The following is a 24,948-nucleotide window of genomic DNA, read 5'->3' on the forward strand; positions in this document are numbered from 1 at the left end:
GGTTCCCTTCACAGTTTGTGCTAAGATTCCTGCCAACAGAGTGTCAGCAATGCATCCCTTCTGCTGACCAAGGAGTCACCAGGTAGCAGGGAGGAGATGTAAGGCAACTAGGCAAGTAACAGGCGCCAAGTTCAAATATTGATTGGGTGTCGTGGGTTATTTGGGCTGTGTAATTTGTGTGGCCTGATGGGCCTGTACTGGCACTGTATATAAGACTGGTGCTGTGTGAGTGTAACGGCAGCTAGAATAGGAACAAGCTGAGCTTCTCGCTCATTTCTCTATTCCCCTTCTGCCTTTTTCCTCCCCAAGCTCATCCTCTACTTGTATCCCGAATTTCAAATTGGGTATCAATTATCTAGCTACTTTGTGTGAGGATTGTGATTAGTAGTAGTACATACATCAGAATGTCTGATTCTCTGACCAATTGTTTGGCAAACATTAGCAAGGGATGCTATTGCTATGGCAGGCTGATAGCAAACAAACATACCCTATGAACCTAGTCTTGCAGGAGATTCTAGAATACAAATGCTGACAGTTATCCTCCATAATAATCATTACTGTGTTAGTAAGAAGCATCAGCAGTGCTTTAACTTAGAGAGGAAAGAGCTCTTAATGAAGATTAGGAAAGTAAGATATTGACACCTGAGGATCCTCTCTAATTCGTAAGCTTTGTCCTGCAGGATTGAGTAGATCATTGACAACCTAAAATTGATGAGTCCTCCATTAGAACAGCATAGCCAAGTAAAGTAAAGATCAATATACAAGTCGTCTGATGATTCATTGCGGATGCAAAGTATTGAAACACCTACGAAAATATGGACCTCCTGACATCTGGGGAAAATTGCAAGAAAAGAAAAGGCAGGAAAAATGAAAAAAAAATTGTGCCAGATTGTAGTATTGACTAACATGGGGCTCCGCTATTGACACGGTGCACATTTTGAGATTTAGCAAAGACTCCTTCTCGGTAGACAACATACCAAGTTACACAGTAAACATCATACACAAGAAATTTTTCTGTTTTCAGTTTATACTGAATACATTGACATTTATGATCTATCCAACAGTTTTAGAACCATATCGGGCAAGAATATGCTTCACTGCCTTCTAGAAACATCAGCGCGACAAAGGTTACACCAAACCAATTTCTATCACTTTGTTATAGTAGCCAGCCTAGTAATCATGCTAATTGGCACCAATGTCTTGCAGGTTGGAGGAAAGAATTTCATGTGCAATGATATCAAATACTTGACACTATGGTCCTTGCAGTTGGTCCTGAATCATGATTTATTTCAAAACACTGATATTCTTGTGATTTATTTCAGAACAAACCCTGGTTACCAGGGGAGGGGGAGGGGGGTTCAAACAAACAGCTGGAACACTGCCTTGCCTTTTCATCTAGACGAAAAAGAACAAACCAATATGTACATGGGAGCACGTGCTTTTCTCACTAAAACATGGAAAAAGATTATAAATACTATGAAGATAAGAAATATGATTGCAGCAACAATTAGCAAACCTCGTTATAAATTTCCAAGTATGACACACGCAGGAGAAACTCGCGATTTGGGGTCTACAAAGAAAAACCAAGCTGAGTTATAATTTAAGAAGCAATGACTACAGCACTAGCAAGAATGTATCATCGCATCATATATTTAAAGAGTACCTCCTGTATAATGCTAAATGCATCTTTGACAGCCAAAGGTATTATTCCTGGGGATCTTTGATCTCCCTGACTCAAAAGAAGAAGTATATCAAGAAACTGATGGCATTGAAAAGTATAGCTAACGGATGATTTGTAAATATTAGCTTAGTCACATAAAAATGAAAAACACATTTTCTCATCAATGAGTATATTCTAAGTGTAAGCTTCAAAAGAGAATGAAACTTGCCTAACTCCATGGACAATCAGTTTATCACACAAAATAAATAATAATCACGGACATGGTATCAGGAGCATTTAACATGGATATGGATTACACTCAATGGAGCATTAGTTATGAATATAGCACAGCTGATACCTACGGTAAAAGAATAATAAAAGCTTGATGCTACATAAGTATTCTCACATGCATTGTATGTGTCTTTCCACTGCTTGTAACGCCATACGCAAATATTGTTCCTGCATAATGAAAATGCATTATATTTTGCTTTGCAGGGCCAACAAACTACAAGTCTTAGAGAGATCCAGAATCATCATTGCATTGTAATCTCATTCAGACCATATCTCGTAGTAAAATGGAACTGCGACTGTATAACCAATAAACTTGTGCCACAATTAAATAATTACTGCAACCATATTCACTATGACCTCTACAAGATCTCATAGTAAAGTGACATTCCATGAACAGAAACCAGCCTCTTTCATCAGAAAAGTAAGTCAGAAAGGAAGAACAAGATGTTATCATAATACTAAGTTGTAAGATAAAGCTGAAGAGGGTAACAGAAGAAAATATCACTTACCATATATGCCCTCCATGGCACCACTGACAACATGTTGAGCTGCAACATCATATACTTGGCGGGTTGTAGTAGTCGGTGCAAAAACCCGATCTGGGTAACAATAGTACAATACAGTATTAGTCTCTACAGTTTAATTTGAAACTGGAGAGAATAGATAAAATGCCAGTCTCAGAAATGTGCCTACTTCTCCCTGATATTAATTTGCAATTGTTCCATGTAAAGGAACAGCTTACTTCACTCGAATAACTAGCTGTGCAGGAGATATTGAAAGAGTTTTATTTATTCATACAAATGAATGTGTAAACAAACATTTAAACAAAACTACCTAGAAATTATGTTATCTGAACCAATAGTTTTAGCGCCATAACCAGAAAACTTCAACAATTGATTCCTCTGTAAAGGAAAAACCTATAGTAAACTTGAGTCCTCCAAAGTTATGTGCTGCCCAACTGTCAATTCTCATGTAATCACCTCTTACAGAGCCAATAGCCGCCCTGGTACCTAAGCATGAGCTAATGAAGTACAACCACGACGCGCTAAACCTTTAAGATGGCTAAAGCATGTTAGACTGCCATGTGAATACTTGCTTTGTAGAATTCCCTACATAGATCAGCATATGGATTGTGAATTAGCACGGGAGCAGCAAGCCTACACGGTGCACATTATCCAATCCCCAGTGCATCAGTAATTCAGTACACAAAACTACCATGTTGAAGTATGTACCCCTCGTGAATCTGTGCACTGTTTTGAGAATACTAACATTATCCTATTGGTCTGATACTTATAAGCAAAATAAACACCGATTTGTGATTTGATTTATGAGGTTCATATTTCAAATGCACCGATAAACTGATGCAGAATCCCAAGGTGACAATAGAACATTTGGATACATTTCTAGGAAAGTAAACTAAGTAGTGGCAGGGCGGCATGAGATAATTCCAACCATCTACAATTAGAAGTATCCCCAAATCCCATCTGGTCAGTTCAGGCCCTGGCTTAGGCTAGGACTGAACATTTCGACACGACACAGCAAATTCACCATATGACAATACAGATGACATCCAGAACGAAAACAGTGTGCCTATGCCACAACCGCCAAGTAATCCAAAGCCAACCAACGCAAGAGGAGGCAACGTACCGTAAGCGTAGCCGACGTTGGGGTTCTGCTCGCTCCGCACGACCGTGTCGCCGTCGGCGTACCACGCGACCTCCTCCCCCTGCCGAATCTCCCGCGGGCTTCAAAAACGTCACACGGAGGAACCAGAAACAAAAATCAACCCACATTCCCCAAATCCAAAACCGAATCGACACGAGAGCGCGGGCGGAACCTGAGCGGGCGGAAGCGGACGGTGACGGTGACGTTCTCCTTGGTGGCGGCCTGGTCGTCGTCGGCGTCCGCGTTGTCCAGCCCCGCGACGAGCCGCGGCGACGCGGGCCCCTCGAGCGACGACATCATCTCCGGCGCGAGCCGCGACGACGACGTGGTCGCCGTCGACGTCGGCGAGCCCGACTGCTGCTGAACCTGCTGCTGCTGCGAGCCCCTGGCCGCCCTCCGCTGGCGCGAGGCCGGGCGCGTCGCCATTGGCGCGAGATCTAGCGGCAGCACGTGGCGGCAGCACCCGGCATTCGGATCCCGCGGCCCCCCGCTTTAACGCGGGTTTTCTCTAGGGTTTTCTTTCCCCTTTCCCCTTTCCCGTTCGTGTCACTTCACTCGCTCGTGGCTGCTTTCCTTTCGGATGGAATGGATGGCCCTCGCCACCCTTTTGCTTCCGCCGGAAGCGAGGCAGAGTGCGCCAGAGAAGAAAGAAAGAAAGAAAAGAAGGAAAAGAAACTACTCCGCTCCAACTGGCTCTTGGTGGGTGGGGTGGAGGCGGGACGCTGACTGGTGGGGCCTCGACGCCGATGGGTCTACATGTTGGTGGGAGCGCAGCGATGTGGACGCGTGGGTTTTTGATTGGATGCTGGGCCGAGACGGTACAGTACTCGGCTAACTGTTCTGTGAGGCCGTTTTGCCATAAATTGTCAGAGTTAATTTGGATAATGTAGTTAGGTCGTTCGTCTTGTTAAAGATGATGATGGTGTTAGTTAGGTTGTTGTGGTCTGGCAGCGCAGCACCTGTGCGTAATTAACCACAGTACTGTAGTACCCAGTTCATCACATCACTCTGGTAGTAAGTACTAGTAGTAGTGTGTTCTTGACAAAATAAATATCTTATGGGGATTCGGGATTAATGTGTGACATATGTCCACCGCCGGACCGGGACATCCACCCTGAGAGGTCTATGGTCTACCTACCGGCGTTGGGGTCGCCGGAAGGCTCCGCGACCGCACGGCCCACACCGACGACGAGAGGGAGCATGCGTCCGTCGTCTCCGTTGCCGCAGCGCCACGGCAACGCCAGCGCGCGCGCGCGTGCGTCTTTGCCGTTTCGTCAACGGAACGCCCGCCCGCCCACCAAACCGAAAGAATGACCCGGCCATGACAACGCACGCACGCGAGCCGTTCGCCCCTTGTTGCGTAGCCGCCATGGCCAGCTCCTCCGGCGTCCAGTCGATCTCCTGTAGCCGTCAGCGCGCCGGGCGGCGTAGGCGCCGGAGAACCGGGCAAACGCGCCGGGACAGCGGGGGGACACGGACACGGGCGCCGGGACCGCGGTCCGCCGTCATGCGCCATGCGCCAAGCGCGCCGAGCCACACGAACGGCATCGCGCGCGCGCGCGCGCACGTACTGCGCTCCCGTGAGCCGGGACCGGTATAATTCCCGGAAGAGACACCGCCGGAGGTTTTGTGCGACTTGAATGCGCTGTAGCGAACACCACCCGGGCCTGGCTCCGGCGCTGTCCTCGCGTGCCGCCGCGACTGTGCGCGCGCTAGATTTGGCTTCGGATCGATAAGGCAAAGCCCGGTGGAAAGGGGTAGGCCAGGTGCGTGCGGGAGCGGCCAGGAATCGCACCCACATGCGCGCGTGTTGCGTCTTGGCACCTTTGTCGTCTGGGCTACGGGACAAGGCGCTGTGTGTCTCAACTCTCCAGTGGTCATAAATGGCAGGCACTGCTGCCGCAGGCTGACTGACCACATGCTTTGCCTTGCCCTCCGTGGCATGGTGGTGGGCATGGCACTTCCTTCCTTTGGGGAGAGAGCATGTGGTTCGGGTAAAAAATAAGTAGTTGTGGAGTTGAAGCTGATCTGCTTTTATTAGTGGCCATTTTAGGCGTTCGTGGTTCGATGGGCTCTCAATGATGGCCTGGATTGGAGGCTCGGATGATAGGGTGATATGATTGTGCCGTGCACTTGCGTAGATCGGATTTGCAGGTGGACAGGAAGATGGTACTATGATTGTCTTTGGACGTTCTAATCACATCATTACGTCCTACGCTTCTGTTTGATGAGTATACTAATTGGACTATCTGGCCCTATGTTGGGCACGTCTGAAACACCGGCATATTCTTGTCAGACATCCTGAGGACATTTTTTTAGCAGAGGAGAATATACCCTGAGGACATATGGAATGCAAGACATGCAAATTGTGACGGCGGCCAATTTTGGTTAAAACTTGGTGCTAAGAAATCTTAATGCCGACTCTACCTCGTGCTAACCATTGTGGTTTTGTGGAATGGGATGCTAAGAAAAATTAGTGAAACGGTCTTCTAAAAGACAGTTGACTATTGTGAGTCCCAAACACGCTCAATCGTGTGAAAGGATGGTAGATGATGAAAAAAATAATCCTTTCAGAACGTTAAATTTGGGCCCTCAAACGCCCGCAAATGCGTCCGGGCGTGTCCGCGGGCGCACTGACAGGTCACACCTCAAAATTCATCCGCTACATACAAGTACCTCAAAATTAATATCTCAAATTCATACAAACCATGCATAATAAAAACCTGCGTACTACGTAGATATCCTATCTACCTAAACTACTCATTGCCGGAAATGTTCACGATCTCCGTGTCGGGCTCTGGGCAGATGGGCGCCTGCGGCAACTCCGGCTCGTCATCGGACTCACTAGAGGCGAAGATTTTGTCAATCTCCGCCCTCTGCTGGTGCAGGAAGCACTGGTTGGCCTCCACCGCATCCTCCAACTAGATGGACTCCAGGATGGCGGTCTGCTCCGTCGCCTCCTCCGCTTGGGGGACCTCGAACTCCGCCATGGTGTCCTCCATTATGAAGCCTGTTGTCGGCCCAGTGGGAACCGGGGTACCACGCGCCATCTGCCTACGGCCCAGGAAGGGTCTCCTAGCCCAACTTGAGAGGCGTCCCACCAACGGGCGTCGCGAAGCCAGTGGCCTCGCGAGGGCTTTGCCCTTTCCCGCCTATATTTTCGGGGAAGAGGCCCAGGTCACCTATAAAAGGGGGCAGCACGGTCACCGTAGTGGAGGATCGACTCTTTGCGCCATTGATGACCCCCAAGAGCTCGAGCTCATCTTGTAGCTCCAAGAGCACTGTCCACAAGCAATACACCAAGCAGGAGTAGGGCTTTACACCGCACGATGGCCCAAACCTGGGTAGATCGATGTGTATCTGTCGTGCCTCGCGCCTAGTCTGTAGCCTTGTAGCCTCAAACCAGGTCCTCAAAGTTCGAACCAGGGTTTTGGAGGATTTCCCTCGACTCAAGAATTAATCCCCCGACACCCGCTACCGGCTCCTCCTCCTCCATGGGTTGGGGGTCTTGCTTCGCCTCTGGCAGCTGCTCCCCCTCCTCATCCTTCTCCGGCTCCAACGAGTCCGGAGGCATGCCGGCTGGGATCCGGGCTTCGCGCCTAGCCCAGATCTCCTTGGGCAGTTGGAGGCATCCCCCCTGGGCATTAGCATAGCATAGGTGGTCACCCTCTGTCGGGCCATGGCTATTGCGAATGGCGAGTAGAGACGGAGGGAAGTGGATGTGGCTCGGGCTGGTGGCACAAAGAGGGAGGGAAAGGGGATGTGGCTATGGCTAGGGGTCGCCGTCCGACTTAAATAGCCAGACTTTGGCCTTGGGTGGTGAGTTGGAGCGGCGCCATGAGGCGTTCACCCCCTTCTCCCGGAGGAGACGTCAGTCAGACCATTGGGTTTTTGAGCGATTTCATGTGGGTCCTGAATGCCAGTCCGACGCAGCGGACGCGCCCGAGCACCACCGGGCCACCCTATATCCATCCCAGATTTGAGCTGGATATGAGGGGTGTTGATCAGTCTGGGGGTTTGAGGTTGGTTCGAGGCATCCAGGTGGGTCGGGTTTTTTGACCGATCAGTGACTGGGCCACCCGTCCGGGCGTTTGAGACCGGTTTGAGGCATCCGGTTGTAGATGCTTTGGACGCCGACGAGGAAGTTGCTTGGGTGTTGTTCTTATCTTCTTCTTTTTAAGAAAATAAGACAAAACGCAATCATTCCCTCTAAATAAGAAGATGGTTTTTACTACACCTTGCTAGGTTGAAGCCAAAGACTGATACAAGAGCCTAGTCTCTTCTAACATGGCTCAAATGCTTAACATTAGCCACACTCTACATAGTCGAGTGGAGGGCGCATATTTCTGTACTCTCGCATTCATTTCATTCTAAGGGCATCTTCAATGGCAACCCGTCAAAAACCTCTCGCGTTTGTCCGCGGACAGGAGGACCAGTCCACGGACACGGATGCAGAAGGACGCCATCCAATCGTAGTCGCATATATCTGGCCTTCCAGGGTTTTTTCCAGTCCGCACGATCAAGTAGCCACATGCAAAGGGCACAGAAGTTCAAATAGCCGCATGCAGCACTGGTTCAAATTTTAAAAAGTTTAAATATTTACATCACAACATTGTTGTCCCCTTTCACCGCCCACTGATGCTCGATCAAATCTTCCTTGAGCTACTCGTGAGTTGGTCGATGCCGGATTTTTTGATGCATTTGAATAAACTCCTCAAATGTGGCTGGATTCTGGTCCGAAAGTTGGATAGGATCGCCCATGTTCTCAAATTCCAGAGCTGCGATAGCATCATCACCCTCATCCTCGACGATCATGTTGTGCATGATCACACAACATGTCATCACCTGCCACAAGGTCTCCGGGTCCCATTGTTTTGCAGGTCCACGAACAACTACAAAACGGGCCTGGAGAACTCCAAATGCCCTCTCGACATCCTTTCTAGCTGCTTCTTGTCTTTGGGAAAAGTGAGCCTTTTTCCGGCCAACTGATTTGAGATGGTGATAACAAAGGTATCTCATGGACGATAGATACCGCCAACCAGATATTAGCCCATGTTGTACTCATGTCCATTGACAGTATAGTGGCAAGGAGGAGCTTTTTCTTCAGTCGGCCTCGCAAACAACAACGATCGTTGCAACACATTGATGTCATTGTGAGACCCGAGCATGCCAAAGAAAGCGTGCCAAAACCCAAAGATCATGTGATGCAACTGCTTCAAGAATGATGGTGGGCTTCTTAACATGACCCTGATCTTCCATTTCCAATGCATGCAATCAAGAGATCCAAGCAAACCTGGCCACCCCTCTTGCTTCCGAGATCGCTAGGAGCCTCTCGGTATCTTTCATAATTGGTTCTCTCAAGTACTGAGATCCGAACACCTCGACCACGGCAGTTGCAAACCTGACCATGGCATCTCCGCATGTGCTCTCAAACATCCGTAGGTACTCATCCCATGAATTAGCGTTTATGCCATATGCAAGCATCCGGAGAGCGGCCGTGCACTTCTAATGGTAACCAGAGAAACCAATCATTCCCATGGCATCCTTCTGGATGAAGTAGTCATTGTAGGACCGGACGCCATGGTACAAATGATCGAAGACAGTCTTGCGCATCCGAAAACACCGACAAAAATGGTCAGCAAATAGTGCATCAGGGGCAAAGTAGTCGGCCATCAGTGTCAAATGCATGCGCGCCCTGTTGCGGTTGAGCACTCGATGGCCCTTGATCGGCCCCTTGAAAATGAGAACATGCTCCTTCGCATGCTCCGCGTCTTCAAGGACCGCCTGCATTATTGTCGTCTCATCGGAGCACTCATTGAAGGAAATATGCCCTAGAGTCAATAACAAAGTTATTGTTTTATATTTCCTTATTCATGATAAATGTTTATTATTCATGCTAGAATTGTATTAGCATGAAACATGATACATGTGTGAATACATAGACAAAACACTGTGTCCCTAGTATGCCTCTACTAGACTAGCTCGTTGATCAAAGATGGTTAAGTTTCCTAGCCATGGACATGAGTTGTCATTTGATGAACGGGATCACATCATTAGTGGAATGATGTGATGGACAAGACCCATCTGTTAGCTTAGCATAATGATCGTTTAGTTTTATTGCTATTGCTTTCTTCATGTCAAATACATTCCTCAAACTATGAGATTATGCAACTCCCGGACACCGGAGGAATACCTTGTGTACTATCAAACATCACAACGTAACTGGGTGATTATAAAGATGCTCTATAGGTATCTTCGAAGGTGTTTGTTGGGTTGGCATAAATCGAGATTAGGATTTTTCACTCCGACTATCGGAGAGGTATCTCTGGGCCCTCTCGGTAATGCACATCATATGAAGCCTTGCAAGCAACATGACTAATGAGTTAGTTGTGGGATGATGCATTATTGAACGAGTAAAGAGACTTGTCGGTAACGAGATTGAACTAGGTATGAAGATACCGACGATCGAATCTCGGGCAAGTAACACACCAATGACAAAGGGAATAACGTATGTTGACATTGCGGTTTGACCGATAAAGATCTTCGTAGAATATGTGGGAACTAATATGAGCATCCAGGTTCCGCTATTGGTTATCGACCTGAGAGGTGTCTCGGTCATGTCTACATAGTTCTCGAACCCGTAGGGTCCGCACGCTTAACGTTCGATGACGATATGTATTATATGAGTTATGTGTTTTGGTGATCGGAGGTTGTTCGGAGTCCCGGATAAAATCACGGACATGACGTGGAGTCTCAAAATGGTCGAGAGGTAAATATTGATATATTGGAAGGTGCTATTCGGACACCGAAATGGTTCCGGAGTGTTTCGGGTATTTTTTGGAGTACCAAGGGATTACCGGAACCTTCCCGGGGAAGTAATGGGCAATATGGGCCATAGGGGAGAGGCAAGGCAGCCCACAATGGGGTGGCGCCCCCCATGGGGAGTCCGAATTGGACAAGGAGAGGGGGCGTGGCCCCCCTTTCCTTCTTCCTCTCCCTCTCCTTCCCCTTTTCCCCCTCCGATAGAAGGAGGGGGCGAATAGGACAAGGAGTCCAAGTGGGATTCCTCCCCACTTGGCGCACCCTAGGGCGGCCTCCTCCCCTCTCCCTCCTTTATATACGGGGGTGAGGGGCACCTCTAGGCACATCAATTGTTCTTAGCCGTGTGCGGTGCCCCCTCCACCGTTTACTCCTCTGGTCATATTGTCGTAGTGCTTAGGCGAAGCCTTGCGTGGATCACCATCACCGTCACCACGCCGTCGTGCTGACGGAACTCATCTACTCCTTTGACCCTCTACTAGATCAACTCCTTCGACCCTCTACTGGATCAAGAGTTCGAGGGACGTCATCGCGCTGAACGTGTGCAGAACTCGGAGGTACCGTATGTTCAGTGCTTGATCGGTTGAATCGAGAAGACGTTTGACTACATCAACCACGTTAAGCTAACGCTTCCGCTTTTGGTCTACGAGGGTACGTGGACACACTCTCCCCCTCTCGTTGCTATGCATTTCCTAGATAGATCTTGCGTGAGCGTAGGAATTTTTTTGAAATTGCATGCTACATTTCCCAACAGTGGTATCAGAGCCAGGTCGATGCGTAGATGATATGCACGAGTAGAACACAAAGAGTTGTGGGCGGTGATCATCATACTGCTTACCACCAATGTCTTATTTTGATTCAGCAGTATTGTTGGATGAAGTGGCCCGGACCAACCTTACATGACCACGTTCATGAGACCGGTTCCACCGATAGACATGCAACTAGTTTTGCATAAAGGTGGCTGGCGGATGTCTGTTTCTCCAACTTTAGTTGAATCGAATTTGACTGCGGCCGGTCCTTGTGAAGGTTAAAACAACAAACTTGATAAATCACCGTTGTGGTTTTTGTTCCGTAGGTAAGTACGGTTCTTGCTAGAAGCTCGTAGCAGCCACGTAAAACTTGCAACAATAAAGTATAGGACGTCTAACTTGTTTTTACAGGGCATGTTGTGATGTGATATGGTCAAGACATGATGTGATGTACGTTGTTGTATGAGATGATCATGTTTTGTAGAAGTTATCGGCAACTGGCAGGAGCCATATGGTTGTCGCTTTATTGTATGAAATACAAACTCCATGTAATTGATTTAATTTATCACTAAGCGGTAGTGATAGTCGTAGAAGCAATAGTTGGCAAGAAGACCACGACGCTACGATGGAGATCAAGGTGTCAAGCCGGTGACAATGGAGATCATGACGTTTCTTTGGTGATGGAGATCAAAAGCACAAGATGATGATGGCCATATCATGTCACATATTTTGATTGCATGTGATGTTTATCTTTATGCATCTTATTTTGCTTTGTACGGCGGTAGCATTATAAGATGATCCCTTACTAATATTTCAAGGTATAAGTGTTCTCGCCGAGTATGCACCATTGCAAAAGTTCTTCGTGCTGAGACAGCACATGATGATCGGTGTGATAAGCTCTACGTTCAAATACAATGGGTGCAAGCTAGTTTTGCACATGCGGAATACTCGGGTTAAACTTGACTAGCCTAGCATATACAAATATGGCCTCGGAACACTGGAGACCGAAAGGTCGAACGTGAATCATATAGTGGATATGATCAACATAGAGATGTTCACCATTGATGACTACTCCATCTCACGTGATGATCGGACATGGTTTAGTTTATTTGGATCACGTATCATTTAGATTACTTGAGGGATGTCTATCTAAGTGGGAGTTCTTAAGTAATATGATTAATTGAACTTAATTTATCATGAACTTAGTCCTGATAGTTTTTGCATATCTATGTTGTAGATCAATGGCCCGTGCTACCGTTCCCTTGAATTTTAATGCGTTCCTAGAGAAAGCTAAGTTGAAAGATGATGGTAGCAACTACACGGACTGGGTCCGTAACTTGAGGATTATCCTCATTTCTGCACAGAAGAATTATGTCCTTGATGCACCGCTGGGTGAAAGGCCCGCTGCAGGAGCAGAAGCTGACGTTATGAACGTCTGGCAAGCTCGATCTTATGACTACTCGTTAGTTCAGTGTGCCATGCTTTACGGCTTAGAATCGGGACTTCAAAGATGTTTTGAATGTCATGGAGCATATGAGATGTTGCAGGAGTTGAAGTTAATATTTCAAGCAAATGCCCGAGTTGAGAGATATGAAGTCTCCAACAAGTTCTATAGCTACAAGATGGAGGAGAACAATTATGTTAGTGAGCACATACTCAGAATGTCTGGGTACCATAATCACTTGACTCAGCTGGGAGTTAATCTTCCAAATGATTGTGTCATTGGAAGAGTTCTTCAATCACTACCACCAAGCTACAAAAGCTTTGTGATGAACTACAATATGCAAGGGTTGGAAAATACTATTCCCGAGCACTTCGCAATGCTGAAGGTTGCAGAGGTAGAAATCAAGAAGGAGCATCAAGTGTTGATGGTTAACAAGACCACTAGTTTCAAGAAGAAGGGCAAGGGTAAGAAGGGGAACTTCAAGAAGAATGACAAGCAAGTTGTCACTCCCGGGAAGAAACCCAAAGCTGGACCCAAGCTTCAAACTGAGTGCTTCTACTGCAAAGGGACTGGTCACTGGAAGCGGAACTGTCCCAAGTATTTGGCGGATAAGAAGGATGGAAAAGTGAACAAAGGTATATTTGATATACATGTTATTGATGTGTACCTTACTAATTCTCATAGTAGTGCCTGGGTATTTGATACCGGTTCGGTTGATCATATTTGTAACTCCAAACAGGGACTACGGATTAAACGAAGATTGGCTAAGGACGAGGTGACGATGCACGTTGGGAATGGTTCCAAGGTCGATGTGATTGTCGTCGACATGCTACCTCTATATCTACCTTCGGGATTAGTTTTAGACCTGAATAATTGTTATTTGGTGCCAGCATTGAGCATGAACATTATATCTGGATCTTATTTAGTGCGAGACGGTTATTCATTTAAATCAGAGAATAATGGTTGTTCTATTTATATGAGTAATATCTTTTATGGTCATGCACCCTTGAAGAGTGGTCTATTTCTGTTGAATCTTGATCGTACTGATACACATATTCATAATATTGATGCCAAAAGATGCAAAGTTGATAATGATAGTGCAACTTATTTGTGGCACTGCCGTTTGGGTCATACGATGTAAAGCACATGAAGAAACTCCATAAAGATAGACTTTTGGAATCACTTGATTATGAATCATTTGATACTTGCGAACCGTGCCTTATGGGCAAGATGACTAAAATTCCATTCTCCGGAACAATGAAACGAGCTAATGACTTATTGGAAATAATACATACCGATGTATGCGGTTCGATGAGTGTTGAGGATCGTGGCGGGTATCATTATTTTCTAACCTTCACAGATGATTTGAGCATATATGGGTATATCTACTTAATGAAACACAAGTCTGAAACATTTGAGTTCAAAAAAATTCAGAGTGAAGTAGAGAATCATTGTAACAAGAAAATAAAGTTTCTACGATCTGATCATGAAGGTGAATATTTAAGTTATGAGTTTGGCCTTCATTTAAAACAATGTGGAATAGTTTCACAGCTCACGCCACCTGGAACACCCATAGCGTAATGGTGTGTCCGAACGTCGTAACCGCACTTTATTAGATATGGTGTGATCTATGATGTCTCTTACCGATTTACCACTATCATTTTGGGGTTATGCATTAGAGACATCTGCATTCACATTAAACAGGGCACCGTCAAAGTCCGTTGAGACGACACCATATGAACTGTGGTTTGGCAACAAACCTAAGCTGTTGTTTCTTAAAGTTTGGGGACGTGATGCTTATGTCAAAAGGCTTCAGCCTGATAAGCTCGAACCCAAATCGAAGAAGTGCGTCTTCATAGGATACCCTAAGGAAACAATTGGGTACACCTTCTACCACAAGTCCGAAGGCAAGATTTTTGTTGCTAAGAACGGAACCTTTCTAGAGAAGGAGTTCCTCTCGAAAGAAGTGAGTGGGAGGAAAGTAGAACTTGATGAGGTAATTGTACCTACTCTCAATTTGGAAGGTAGCTCATCTGAGAAATTTGTTCCCGTGATGCCTACACCAACTAGAGAGGAAGCTAATGATAAAGATCATGAAACTTCAGATCAAGTTGCTATAGAACCTCGTAGGTCAAACAGAGCACGATCCGCATCAGAGTGGAACGGTCCTGTTCTGGAGGTCATGTTGCTTGACCATGACGAACCTATGAACTATGAAGAAGCTATGATGAGCCAAGATTCCGATAAATGGCTTGAGGCCATGAAATCTGAGATAGGATCCATGTATGAGAACAAAGTGTGGACTTTGGTGGATCTGCCCGATGATCGGCGGCCCATAGACAATAAATGGATCTTCAAGAAGAAGACTGACGCTGATGGTAATGTTACTGTCTATGAAGCTCGACTTGTGGCAAAAGGTTTTCGAAAAGTTCAAGGAGTTGACTACGATGAGACTCTCTCACCCGTAGCGATGCTTAAGTCTGTCCGAATCATGCCAGCAATTGCCGCATTTTTTGATTATAAAATTTGGCAAATGGATGTGAAAACTGCATTCTTTAATGGATTTCTTAAAGAAGAGTTGTATATGATGCAACCAGAAGGTTTTGTCGATCCTAAAGGTGCTAACAAAGTGTGCAAGCTCCAGCGATCCATTTATGGACTGGTGCAAGCATCTCGGAGTTGGAATATACGCTTTGATGAGGTGATCAAAGCATATGGTTTTATATAGACTTTTGGAGAAGCCTGTATTTACAAGAAAGTGAGTGGGAGCTCCATAGTATTTCTAATATTATATGTGGGTGACATATTGTTGAGTGGAAATGATGTAGAATTTCTGGATAGCATAAAAGGATACTTGAATAAGAGTTTTTCAATGAAAGACCTCGGTGAAGCTGCTTATATATTGGGCATCAGGATCTATAGAGATAGATCAAGACGCTTGATAGGACTTTCACAAAGCACATACCCTGATAAAGTTTTGAAGAGGTTAAAAATGGATCAGTCAAAGAAAGGGTTCTTGCCTGTATAACAAGGTGTGAAGTTGAGTTAGACTCAATGCCCGACCACTACAGAAGATAGAGAGAAAATGAAAGTCATTCCCCATGCCGCAACCATAGGTTCTATCATGTATGTTATGCTGTGTACCAAACCTGATGTGTGCCTTGCTATTAGTTTAGCAGGGAGGTACCAAAGTAATCCAGGAGTGGATCACTGGACAGCGGTCAAGAACATCCTGAAGTACCTAAAAAGGACTAGGGATATGTGATGACCCACAAGTGTAGGGGATCAATCGTAGTCCTTTCGATAAGTAAGAGTGTCGAACCCAACGAGGAGCAGAAGGAAATGATAAGCGGTTTTCAGTAAGGTTTTCTCCGCAAGCACTAAAATTGTAGGTGATAGATAGTTTTGTGATAAGATAAATAGTAATGAGTAACAAGTAAATAAAGTAAACAAAGTGCAACAAGGTGGCTCAATCCTTTATGTAGCGAAGGATAAGCCTGGACAATTTCTAATAATGAGAAAGGAGTGCCCGAGGACACATGGGGATTATCGTCAAGCTAGTTTTCATCACATTCATATGATTCGCATTCGGTACTTTGATAATTTGATATGTGGGTGGACCGGTACTTGGGTACTGCCCTTACTTGGACAAGCATCCCACTTATGATTAACCCCTATTGCAAGCGTCCGCAACTACAAAAGAAGTATTAAGGTAAACCTAACCACAACATTAAACATATGGATCCATATCAGCCCCTAACGAAGCAACGCATAAACTAGGGTTTAAGCTTCTGTCACTCTAGCAACCCATCATCTACTTATTACTTCCCCATGCCTTCCTCTAGGCCCAAATAATGGTGAAGTGTCATGTAGTCGACGTTCACATAACACCACTAGAGGAAAAGACAACATACATCTCATCAAAATATCGAACGAATACCAAATTCACATGACTACTAATAGCAAGACTTCACCCATGTCCTCAGGAACAAACATAACTACTCACAAAGCATATTCATGTTCATAATCTGAGGAGTAATAATATGCATAAAGGATCTAAACATATGATCTTCCACCAAGTAAACCAATTAGCATCAACTACAAGGAGTAATCAACACTACTAGCAACCCACAGGTACCAATTTGTGGTTTTGATACAAGATTGGATACAAGAGATGAGCTAGGGTTTTGAGAGGAGATGGTGTTGGTGAAGATGTTGATGGAGATTGACCCCCTCTCGATGAGAGGATCATTGGTGATGATGTTGGTGATGATTTCCCCCTCCCGGAGGGAAGTGTCCCCGGCAAAACAGCTCCGCCGGAGCCCTAGATTGGTTCCGCCAAGGTTCCGCCTCGTGGCGGCGGAGTTTCGTCCCGTAATCTTACCCCCGATTTTTTTCGGGGTAAAAGCTCTGATATAGCAGAAGATGGACACCAGAGGCCTACCAGGGGGCCCAGGAGATAGGGGCGCCCTGTAGGGGGGGGTGCCCTCCACTCTCCTAGACAGGGTGTGGGCCCCCTGGTGTATTTCTTTCGCTCAAAACTTCTTATTAATTCCAAAAAGATGTTTCGTGGAGTTTCAGGACTTTTGGAGCTGTGCAGAATAGGTTTCCAATGTTTGCTCCTTTTCCAGCCAGAATTCCAGCTGCCGGCATTCCCCCTCTTCATGGTAAACCTTGTAAAATAAGAGAGAATAGCCATAAGTATTGAGATATAATGTGTAATAACAGCCCATAATGCAATAAATATTGATATAAAAGCATGATGCAAAATGGACGTATCAACTCCCCCAAGCTTAGACCTCACTTGTCCTCAAGCGGAAGCCGAAATCGAAAAATATGTCCACATGTTTAGAGATAGAGGTGTCGATAAAAAATAAAATACGGACATGAAGGCATCATGATCATTCTTATAATAGCAACATAAATATATTTTATCATATGATTTCTTATGCTCAAGTAACAATCAATTCACAATGTCAAGTATGGTTCAAAAACTTCATTGGGAGCTAATAAACTATAATCTCAGTCATTGAAGCAATTGCAATTTATCGTAACATCAGAAAGAGTCAACAATAGAGCTTTTCAGCAAGCTCGCATACTCAACTATCTCGTAGTCTTCTACAATTGCTAACACTCACGCAGTACTTGTGGTTATGGAGTCTCAGCCGGACACTGAGAAAGATAGGGGCTTATTGTGTTGCCTCCCAACGTATTCACCTTTAGGTGATGTCAACAATAATAGCCCATGCTAACTTACATCCAATTGGATATATATATCATGATCTTTCAAACACGAGGAGCTTGCCAAAGGATAAAATGAAAAAGGGAAAGGTGAGAATCACCTTGACTCAAGCATAAAGTAAAAACATAAAGTAAAAGATAGGCCCTTCGCAGAGGGAAGCAAAGGTTGTCATGTGCGTTTAGGGTTGATGCACAAAATCTTAATGCAAAAGAACGTCACTTTATATTGCCCCTTGTATGTGGACCTTTATTATGCAGTCCGTCGCTTTTATTACTTCCACAACAAGATCGTACAAAGCTTATTTTCTCTGCACCAATAACTCATACATATTTAGATAGCAATTTTTATTGCTTGCAACATGACAACTTACTTGAAGGATCTTACTCAATCCATAGGTAGGTATGGTGGACTCTCATGGCAAAACTTGGTTTAAGGATATTTGGAAGCACAAGTAGTATCTCTACTTGGTGCAAGGAATTGGCTAGCATGAGGGGGAAAGGCAAGCTCAACATGTTTGGCAGGTCAATGACAATATACTTTAACTGAGATGTCAGAAAACATAAACTATTACGTTGTCTTCCTTGTCCAACATCAACTCTTTTAGCATGTCATACTTAATGAGTGCTCCCAATTGTAAAAAGGTGTCCAAGATAATATATTTGTATGTGAACCCCTCTTTCCTTATCACTTCCTATTAATTGCAACGATGACCAAAACTACGTTCATTAACTCTCAACAATTTTTATGCCTCATACTTTCTATGTGTGAAGTTATCACTATCCATAAGATCAATATGAACTCTTTTATTCTTTCTACTTTATCAAGATCATAGCAACATAGGAAAGCCCTTGACTCAACACTAATCTTTATTATCGATAGCTCACGGACTCGATTACAAAAAGAGATCACAAAGCAAAACTCAAACTACTTGATATCAAAACTTCAATCTACTAGATCAAGATACTACTAAAAGGATCAAACTAAATAAAGCGGTAAAGATAGGAGTGTGATGGTGATACGATACCGGGGCACCTCCCCCAAGCTTGGCAGTTGCCAAGGGGAGTGCCCATACCCATGTGATTATGTCCTCGGAGGTGGTGAAGTAGGAGTTGTTGATGATGTAGGCTTGTCATCCGTCTTCCAAGGCATAGGCTCTCCATCATAGAAGGATGATCGAGTCTCCGGGATCCTTAAATCTGCAGCCAAACTCATCCTCTTGAATCTATATTCATACTCACAGTTCTGGTTTTGCAGGTCATAGATCTGGGCTTGGAGGTGCTTGATTTTCTCTTGAAGCTTGAAGATGGTCTCCCCAATGACTTTGGCATCCAGCTTGTGGTTGTTGGTGAACTCCGTGATCATCATCTAGTTGGCGTTGAGTCCATGCTCCACCATCCCTTGACACTTGGAAACTTGCTGCTCCACGGCTTCGAGCTTTGTCTCCACGCTCCCGGTACGCCTTGGTCCCTCCACATCGCGGATGTGCAGCACCCCCTCACGCATCTCAATGGTTTGAGGGTGTTGCAGCACCTCTGCAAGATAGGGGTTGATAACCCTCTCGAAAAACTTGTCCTTGGGAGCGCTTGGAGATGTCATGATGCTCTAAATCTGAAACAGAAACAGCTCGAAATGAAAACAGAGGATATTGGCGTGATACGGTGGTCAAAACCTTTGGGAGTATATATAATGAATTTTTACTAACCAAAATATGTAACGTGCAAGAAAATGGAGTCCGAGAGGCACACGAGGTGCCCACGAGACAGGGGGCGCGCCCAGTAGGGGGGGGGGGCGCCCTCCACTCTCGTGGGGGCCTCGTGTCCCTTTCGGACTACTTCTTTCTTCCTAAAATTCTTAAATATTCCAAAACTGATAAAAATTGCCATTGGAGTTGTTTTGGAGTCGGTTTACTTACTGTACCACATACCTATACCTTTTTGGAGTCTGGAACGTTCTAGAAAGTGTCCCTTATGTATTCCTCAGGGGTTACGGTTTCAATAATATTAGTTTCAACATTGATAGGATTACCTGAAATATAATGTTTAATTCTTTGACCTTTTACCACCCTTGGACTCGTGCCTTTGAAGTTGTTGATTTTATGGCACCAGAATGATAGACCTCCTCGATAACGTAAGGACCTTCCCATTTCGAGAGAAGTTTTCCTGCAAAAAAAATCTAAAACGAGAGTTGAATAATAATACATAGTCTCCTACGTTAAACTCACGCTTTTGTATCCTTTTATCATGCCAGCGTTTGACTTTTTCTTTGAATAGCTTGGCATTCTCATACGCTTGGGTTCTCCATTCATCAAGTGAGCTAATATCAAACAACCTCTTCTCACCGGCAAGTTTGAAGTCATAGTTGAGCTCTTTAATAGCCCAATATGCCTTATGTTCAAGTTCAGGAGGTAAATGACACGCTTTTCCATAGACCATCTTATATGGAGACATACCCATAGGATTTTGTATGCAGTTCTATAGGCCCATAATGCATCATCAAGTTTTTTGGACCTATTCTTTCTAGATCTATTCACAGTCTTTTGCAAAATTAATTTGAGCTCTCTATTGCTCAACTCTACTTGACCACTAGACTGCGGATGATAAGGACATGCGATTGTATGATTGACATCATACTTAGCAAGCATCTTACGGAAAGCACCATGAATAAAATGTGAACCACCATCAGTCATAAGATATCTAGGGACTCCAAACCTCGAAAAAATAACTTCTTTAAGCATTTTAATAGAAGTGTTATGATCAGCACCACTAGTTGGAATAGCTTCTACCCACTTAGTAACGTAATCAACAGCAACTAAAATATGTGTATAACCATTAGAGGTAGGAAAAGGTCCCATATAATCAAAGCCCCAAACATCAAATGGTTCAATAACAAGAGAATAATTCATAGGCATTTCTTGACATCTACTAGTGTTACCTATTCTTTTACATACATCACAAGATAAGACAAACTTACGAGCATATTTGAAGAGAGTAGGCCAATAAAAACCAGACTGTAGTACCTTGTGTGCAGTTCTGTCTCCGGCGTGGTGTCCTCCATAGGATTCAGAGTGACACTTGCGTAGGATCTGTTCCTGTTCATGCTCAAGCACACAACATCTAATAACACCATCTACTCCTTCTTTATAAAGGTGTGGATCATCCCAGAAGTAATGTCTTAAATCATAAAAGAACTTTTTCTTTTGCTGGTATGTGAAACTAGGCGGTATAAATTTAGCAACAATGTAATTAGCATAATCAGCATACCAAGGAGCAATACGAAAAGTATTAACGACCGCTAATTGTTCATCAGGAAAGCTATCATTAATAGGCAGTGGGTAATCAAGAACATTCTCTAACCTAGACAAGTTATCTGCAACGGGGTTCTCAGCTCCCTTTCTATCAATAATATGCAAGTCAAATTCTTGGAGGAAGAGAACCCATCTAATGAGTCTAGGCTTAGCATATTTCTTTTCCATGAGATATTTAATAGCAGCATGATCAGTGTGAATAGTAACTTTGGAATCAACAATATAGGGTCTAAACTTATCACATGCAAACACAACTGGTAAGAACTCTTTTTCAGTAGTAGCATAATTTCTTTGGGCAGTATCAAGAGTCTTACTAGCATACTAGATAACATTAAATTTCTTATCGACTCTTTGCCCTAGAACAACACCTACATCATTATCACTAGCATCGCACCTAATCTCAAAAGGTAAATTCCAATCAGGTGGCTGAATAATAGGTGCAGTGATCAAAGCTTTCTTAAGTATTTCAAATGCTTCTACACAATCATCATAAAAGACAAAAGGAATATCATTTTGCAATAAATTAGTCAGAGGCCTAGAGATTTTAGAAAAGTCCTTAATGAACCTCCTTCAAAAACCGGCGTGTGATACGTCTCCAACGTATCTATAATTTTTGATTGCTCCATGCTACTTTATCTACTGTTTTGGACTATATTGGGCTTTATTTTCCACTTTTATATTACTTTGGGACTAACCTATTAACCGGAGGCCGAGCCCAGAATTGTTGTTTTTTGCCTTTTTCAGTATTTCGAAGAAACAGAATATCAAACGGAGTGCAAACGGAATGAAACCTTCGAGATCGTGATTTTCCAACCGAACATGATCCAGGAGACTTGGACCCTACTCCAAGAAGCTTCCGAGGAGGCCACGAGAGTGGAGGGCGCGCCCCCGCTAGGCGCGCCCCCTACCTCGTGGGCCCCTCGAAGCTCCACCGACGTACTCCTTCCTCCTATATATACCTACGTACCCCCAAACAATCAGAACAGGAGCCAAAAACCTAATTCCACCGCCGCAACCTTCTGTATCCACGAGATCCCATCTTGGGGCCTGTTTCGGAGCTCCGCCGGAGGGGGCATCCACCATGGAGGGCTTCTACATCATCACCATAGCCCCTCTGATGAAGTGTGAGTAGTTTACTTCAGACCTTCGGGTCCATAGCTAGTAGCTAGATGGCTTCTTCTCTCTTTTTGGATCTCAATACAATGTTCTCCCCTCTCTCGTGGAGATCTATTCGATGTAATCTTCTTTTTGCGGTGTGTTTGTTGAGACCGATGAATTGTGGGTTTATGATCCAGTATTATCTATGGAAAATATTTGATTCTTCTCTGAATTCTTTTATGTATGATTGAGTTATCTTTGCAAGTCTCTTCGAATTATCTTATTTGGTTTGGCCAACTAGATTGGTAGTTCTTGCAATGGGAGAAGTGCTTAGCTTTGGGTTCAATCTTGCGGTGTCCTTACTCAGTGACAGAAAGAGTTGCAAGGCACGTATTGTATTGTTGCTGTAGATGAGGAGGAAGAGGAGTTGGTCTACGACGAGCCGCTCGCACCCTCGGCGAGCTCGCTCGACTCGGCTTCAGGCTCGGCAAGCTCTTCCTCGCCGGCAAGCCACTCTCGCTCGGCAAGGCTTGCCGCCTCTGCTGCCTCTGCCTCCTCCATGGTGAATCCAAACTCGCCCGCGGCAGCGGCTGCCGCCGCCTCTTCCAGCCTAGTGAAAATGCGCTGCATCTCCGCATCGGTCGTGTCGTGAGTGAGGCTCTTCTGTTCATCGGCGCGGACCAGCACTTCCACCAAGCCGTCAAAGAAATCCTGCACGATGTCGTCTCCAGGCTCTTGCCAAGTTGGGACAATTCCATGCGAATCGCACAGCGGCATCATTGCTCGGATGCGGTCGAGCGAGGAGTTGTTGCACAGCGGAATGACACCCTTCGGCAACCTGAACACTTCGGGATATTGAGGGTCGTACTTGAACAGTTCCGGGAGCATCGCTTCCAATTCCAGGACAGTGAAGTTGAAGTTGAGGCCCGGGTGCAGCCTCATGATATCCGCCGCATTCTGGAACTCCCAGGCGGGTCTCCTCCTCTCCTGCAGGGGGGCGATGCAACGGCGAAGAAAATCTGCGCCAACGGCGCCTACAGTGAGCCCGGCAAGCCTGAGGCGTAGGATACGGGTGACAGCAATCTTCAGCCTATCGTCTTCCGGGGCCAAGCTGCTCCAATCGTTGCCGCGCGCTACTGGGGCTTGGCGCAGGGCGGTAAATGGCCGCGGGTTCTCCTCGACGATCCAGCACCAGTTTGCTCTCCATTCCTCCCACTTGCCGCGGAGCTCTCCCTCCAGATAAGCTTCCTTCTTGCCGGCTCTCGAGATCCAGGCGATTCCGCCGGATAAAGGCTCCCCTCTCTCAACTTGGGGCATAAAGAAGTGGCGGAAAAGAGCTACATTTGGATGGACTCCGACAAAGTTTTCGCAGAGATGTGCGAAAACTACCATGGTCAGAACGGCATTGGGGGTGAAGTCAAGGAGGTGGAACCCATAGGTGTTCATAATATCGCAGAAGAATTCGGAGAAAGGCGGGCAGAGCCCGCAGTAGAAGAACAACGCGAAGAAGGGATATCCATTCGGAGCCAGTTCCGAAGCGGCGGCTGAGAGTACCTTCGTGCGCGAATGCACTCGCGTCTGCGTCGACCAGAAGAGGTAGTAGTACTCCCTCAGCTCCTTTGCGGCGAGCTTGGGGGGGGGGGAGATTGCCCGCTCCTTTCGCAGCGCCGCGAGCCGCTGCGCCTCGGTCGACTTCGCGCCCTTCCCCTTGTCGGCTTTCGGAGCCATGGCGGAGGTGGCGGGGGAGATCGACGGCGTTGGTGGTGCTGGTGGCGATGGGGGGCGGAGCGCTGCTCTCTTTCAGCTTTGGGAAGAAGGGGGGAGCGGCGGAGATTTCTGAGATTGGAATAGCAACTGGCGAGATGGGCGAACTGCCCCTGTTTCCCCTGCTTATAAAGAGGGAGGGGGCGGACGTTCCGTCTTTCCGAATAAAGAAACCACCCACGATCTCTCCCACGACGCTGCATTCAACGCGTGCCGTTCGGAGAGGGCGCGGTGGATACGGAGTAAGATACGGCGTGACCCAGGCCGCGCGTGCCCGTGCCCTGTTTTGGGCCTGGCCCAACAACGCTCGGCACCGTGTGTGGCCCAGGCCCGGGGGCTCCTGTCGGTGTACTAGAGTAGGGGTACCCTAGTATACCGAACTTGTGCACGGGCAGTCGCAGCACCCCGCGGCAAGGCTTGCCGGGTGACCGCCAAGATCCTCTGTGGTTCCTTTGGAGCCATTCAAGAACAAAGTGTTCAAGACGAGGAGACAAGACCCCGGCAAGAGGAGCTTGCCGGGAAGGCCAACCAAGGCATCTCAAGGAACTTGCCGCGACGCGCCACGCGTCCCGGCGAGGCCCGGTGAGCGACAAGCTTCTGGACGCGACAAGACAACGATCGCGGCAAGGCGCTTGCCGCGGCAAGCTACCACTCTGTACCCGCGCTCCAGCACATCCACCAACGTGTCGCCCTGGGACCTTTCCAGGCGCGCGTGGCAAGAGGCTGTGCAGCCAGCGGTGCGAGGTGGCAAGCGGCGCTGACAAGATTGCCATCGTGGCAAGCGGTGGCGTCCCTGACGGTCCCTTTTCTGCACTGTTTGGGCGACGCAGACAGGCATTTAATGCCTTTGTCCCCTGCCGTCAAGGTTAGGTAGGATACACTGACGGCAGGGGACAAAGGCATTAAATGCCT

General features: G+C 46.1%; 1 protein-coding gene across 1 annotated transcript in view; it reads right to left on the bottom strand.

Moving 5' to 3' along the window:
• LOC123138465 (kinesin-like protein KIN-7D, chloroplastic) overlaps window positions 1–4,250 on the bottom strand; it is an 18,618-nt gene extending 14,368 nt beyond the window's left edge. The window contains exons 1-7 of the mRNA XM_044558445.1: window positions 3,789–4,250; window positions 3,599–3,696; window positions 2,461–2,550; window positions 2,067–2,119; window positions 1,664–1,729; window positions 1,517–1,570; window positions 643–702 (exon numbers count right to left, since the gene is read on the bottom strand). Coding sequence (XP_044414380.1) covers window positions 643–702; window positions 1,517–1,570; window positions 1,664–1,729; window positions 2,067–2,119; window positions 2,461–2,550; window positions 3,599–3,696; window positions 3,789–4,042 — 675 coding nt within the window. The 5' untranslated portion in view covers window positions 4,043–4,250. The remainder of the gene's footprint in view (window positions 1–642; window positions 703–1,516; window positions 1,571–1,663; window positions 1,730–2,066; window positions 2,120–2,460; window positions 2,551–3,598; window positions 3,697–3,788) is intronic.
• Window positions 4,251–24,948: the final 20,698 nt, after the last annotated feature.

The sequence above is a fragment of the Triticum aestivum genome, chromosome 6B, assembly GCF_018294505.1.
Source record: "Triticum aestivum cultivar Chinese Spring chromosome 6B, IWGSC CS RefSeq v2.1, whole genome shotgun sequence".
NCBI classification, from domain to species: domain Eukaryota; kingdom Viridiplantae; phylum Streptophyta; class Magnoliopsida; order Poales; family Poaceae; genus Triticum; species Triticum aestivum.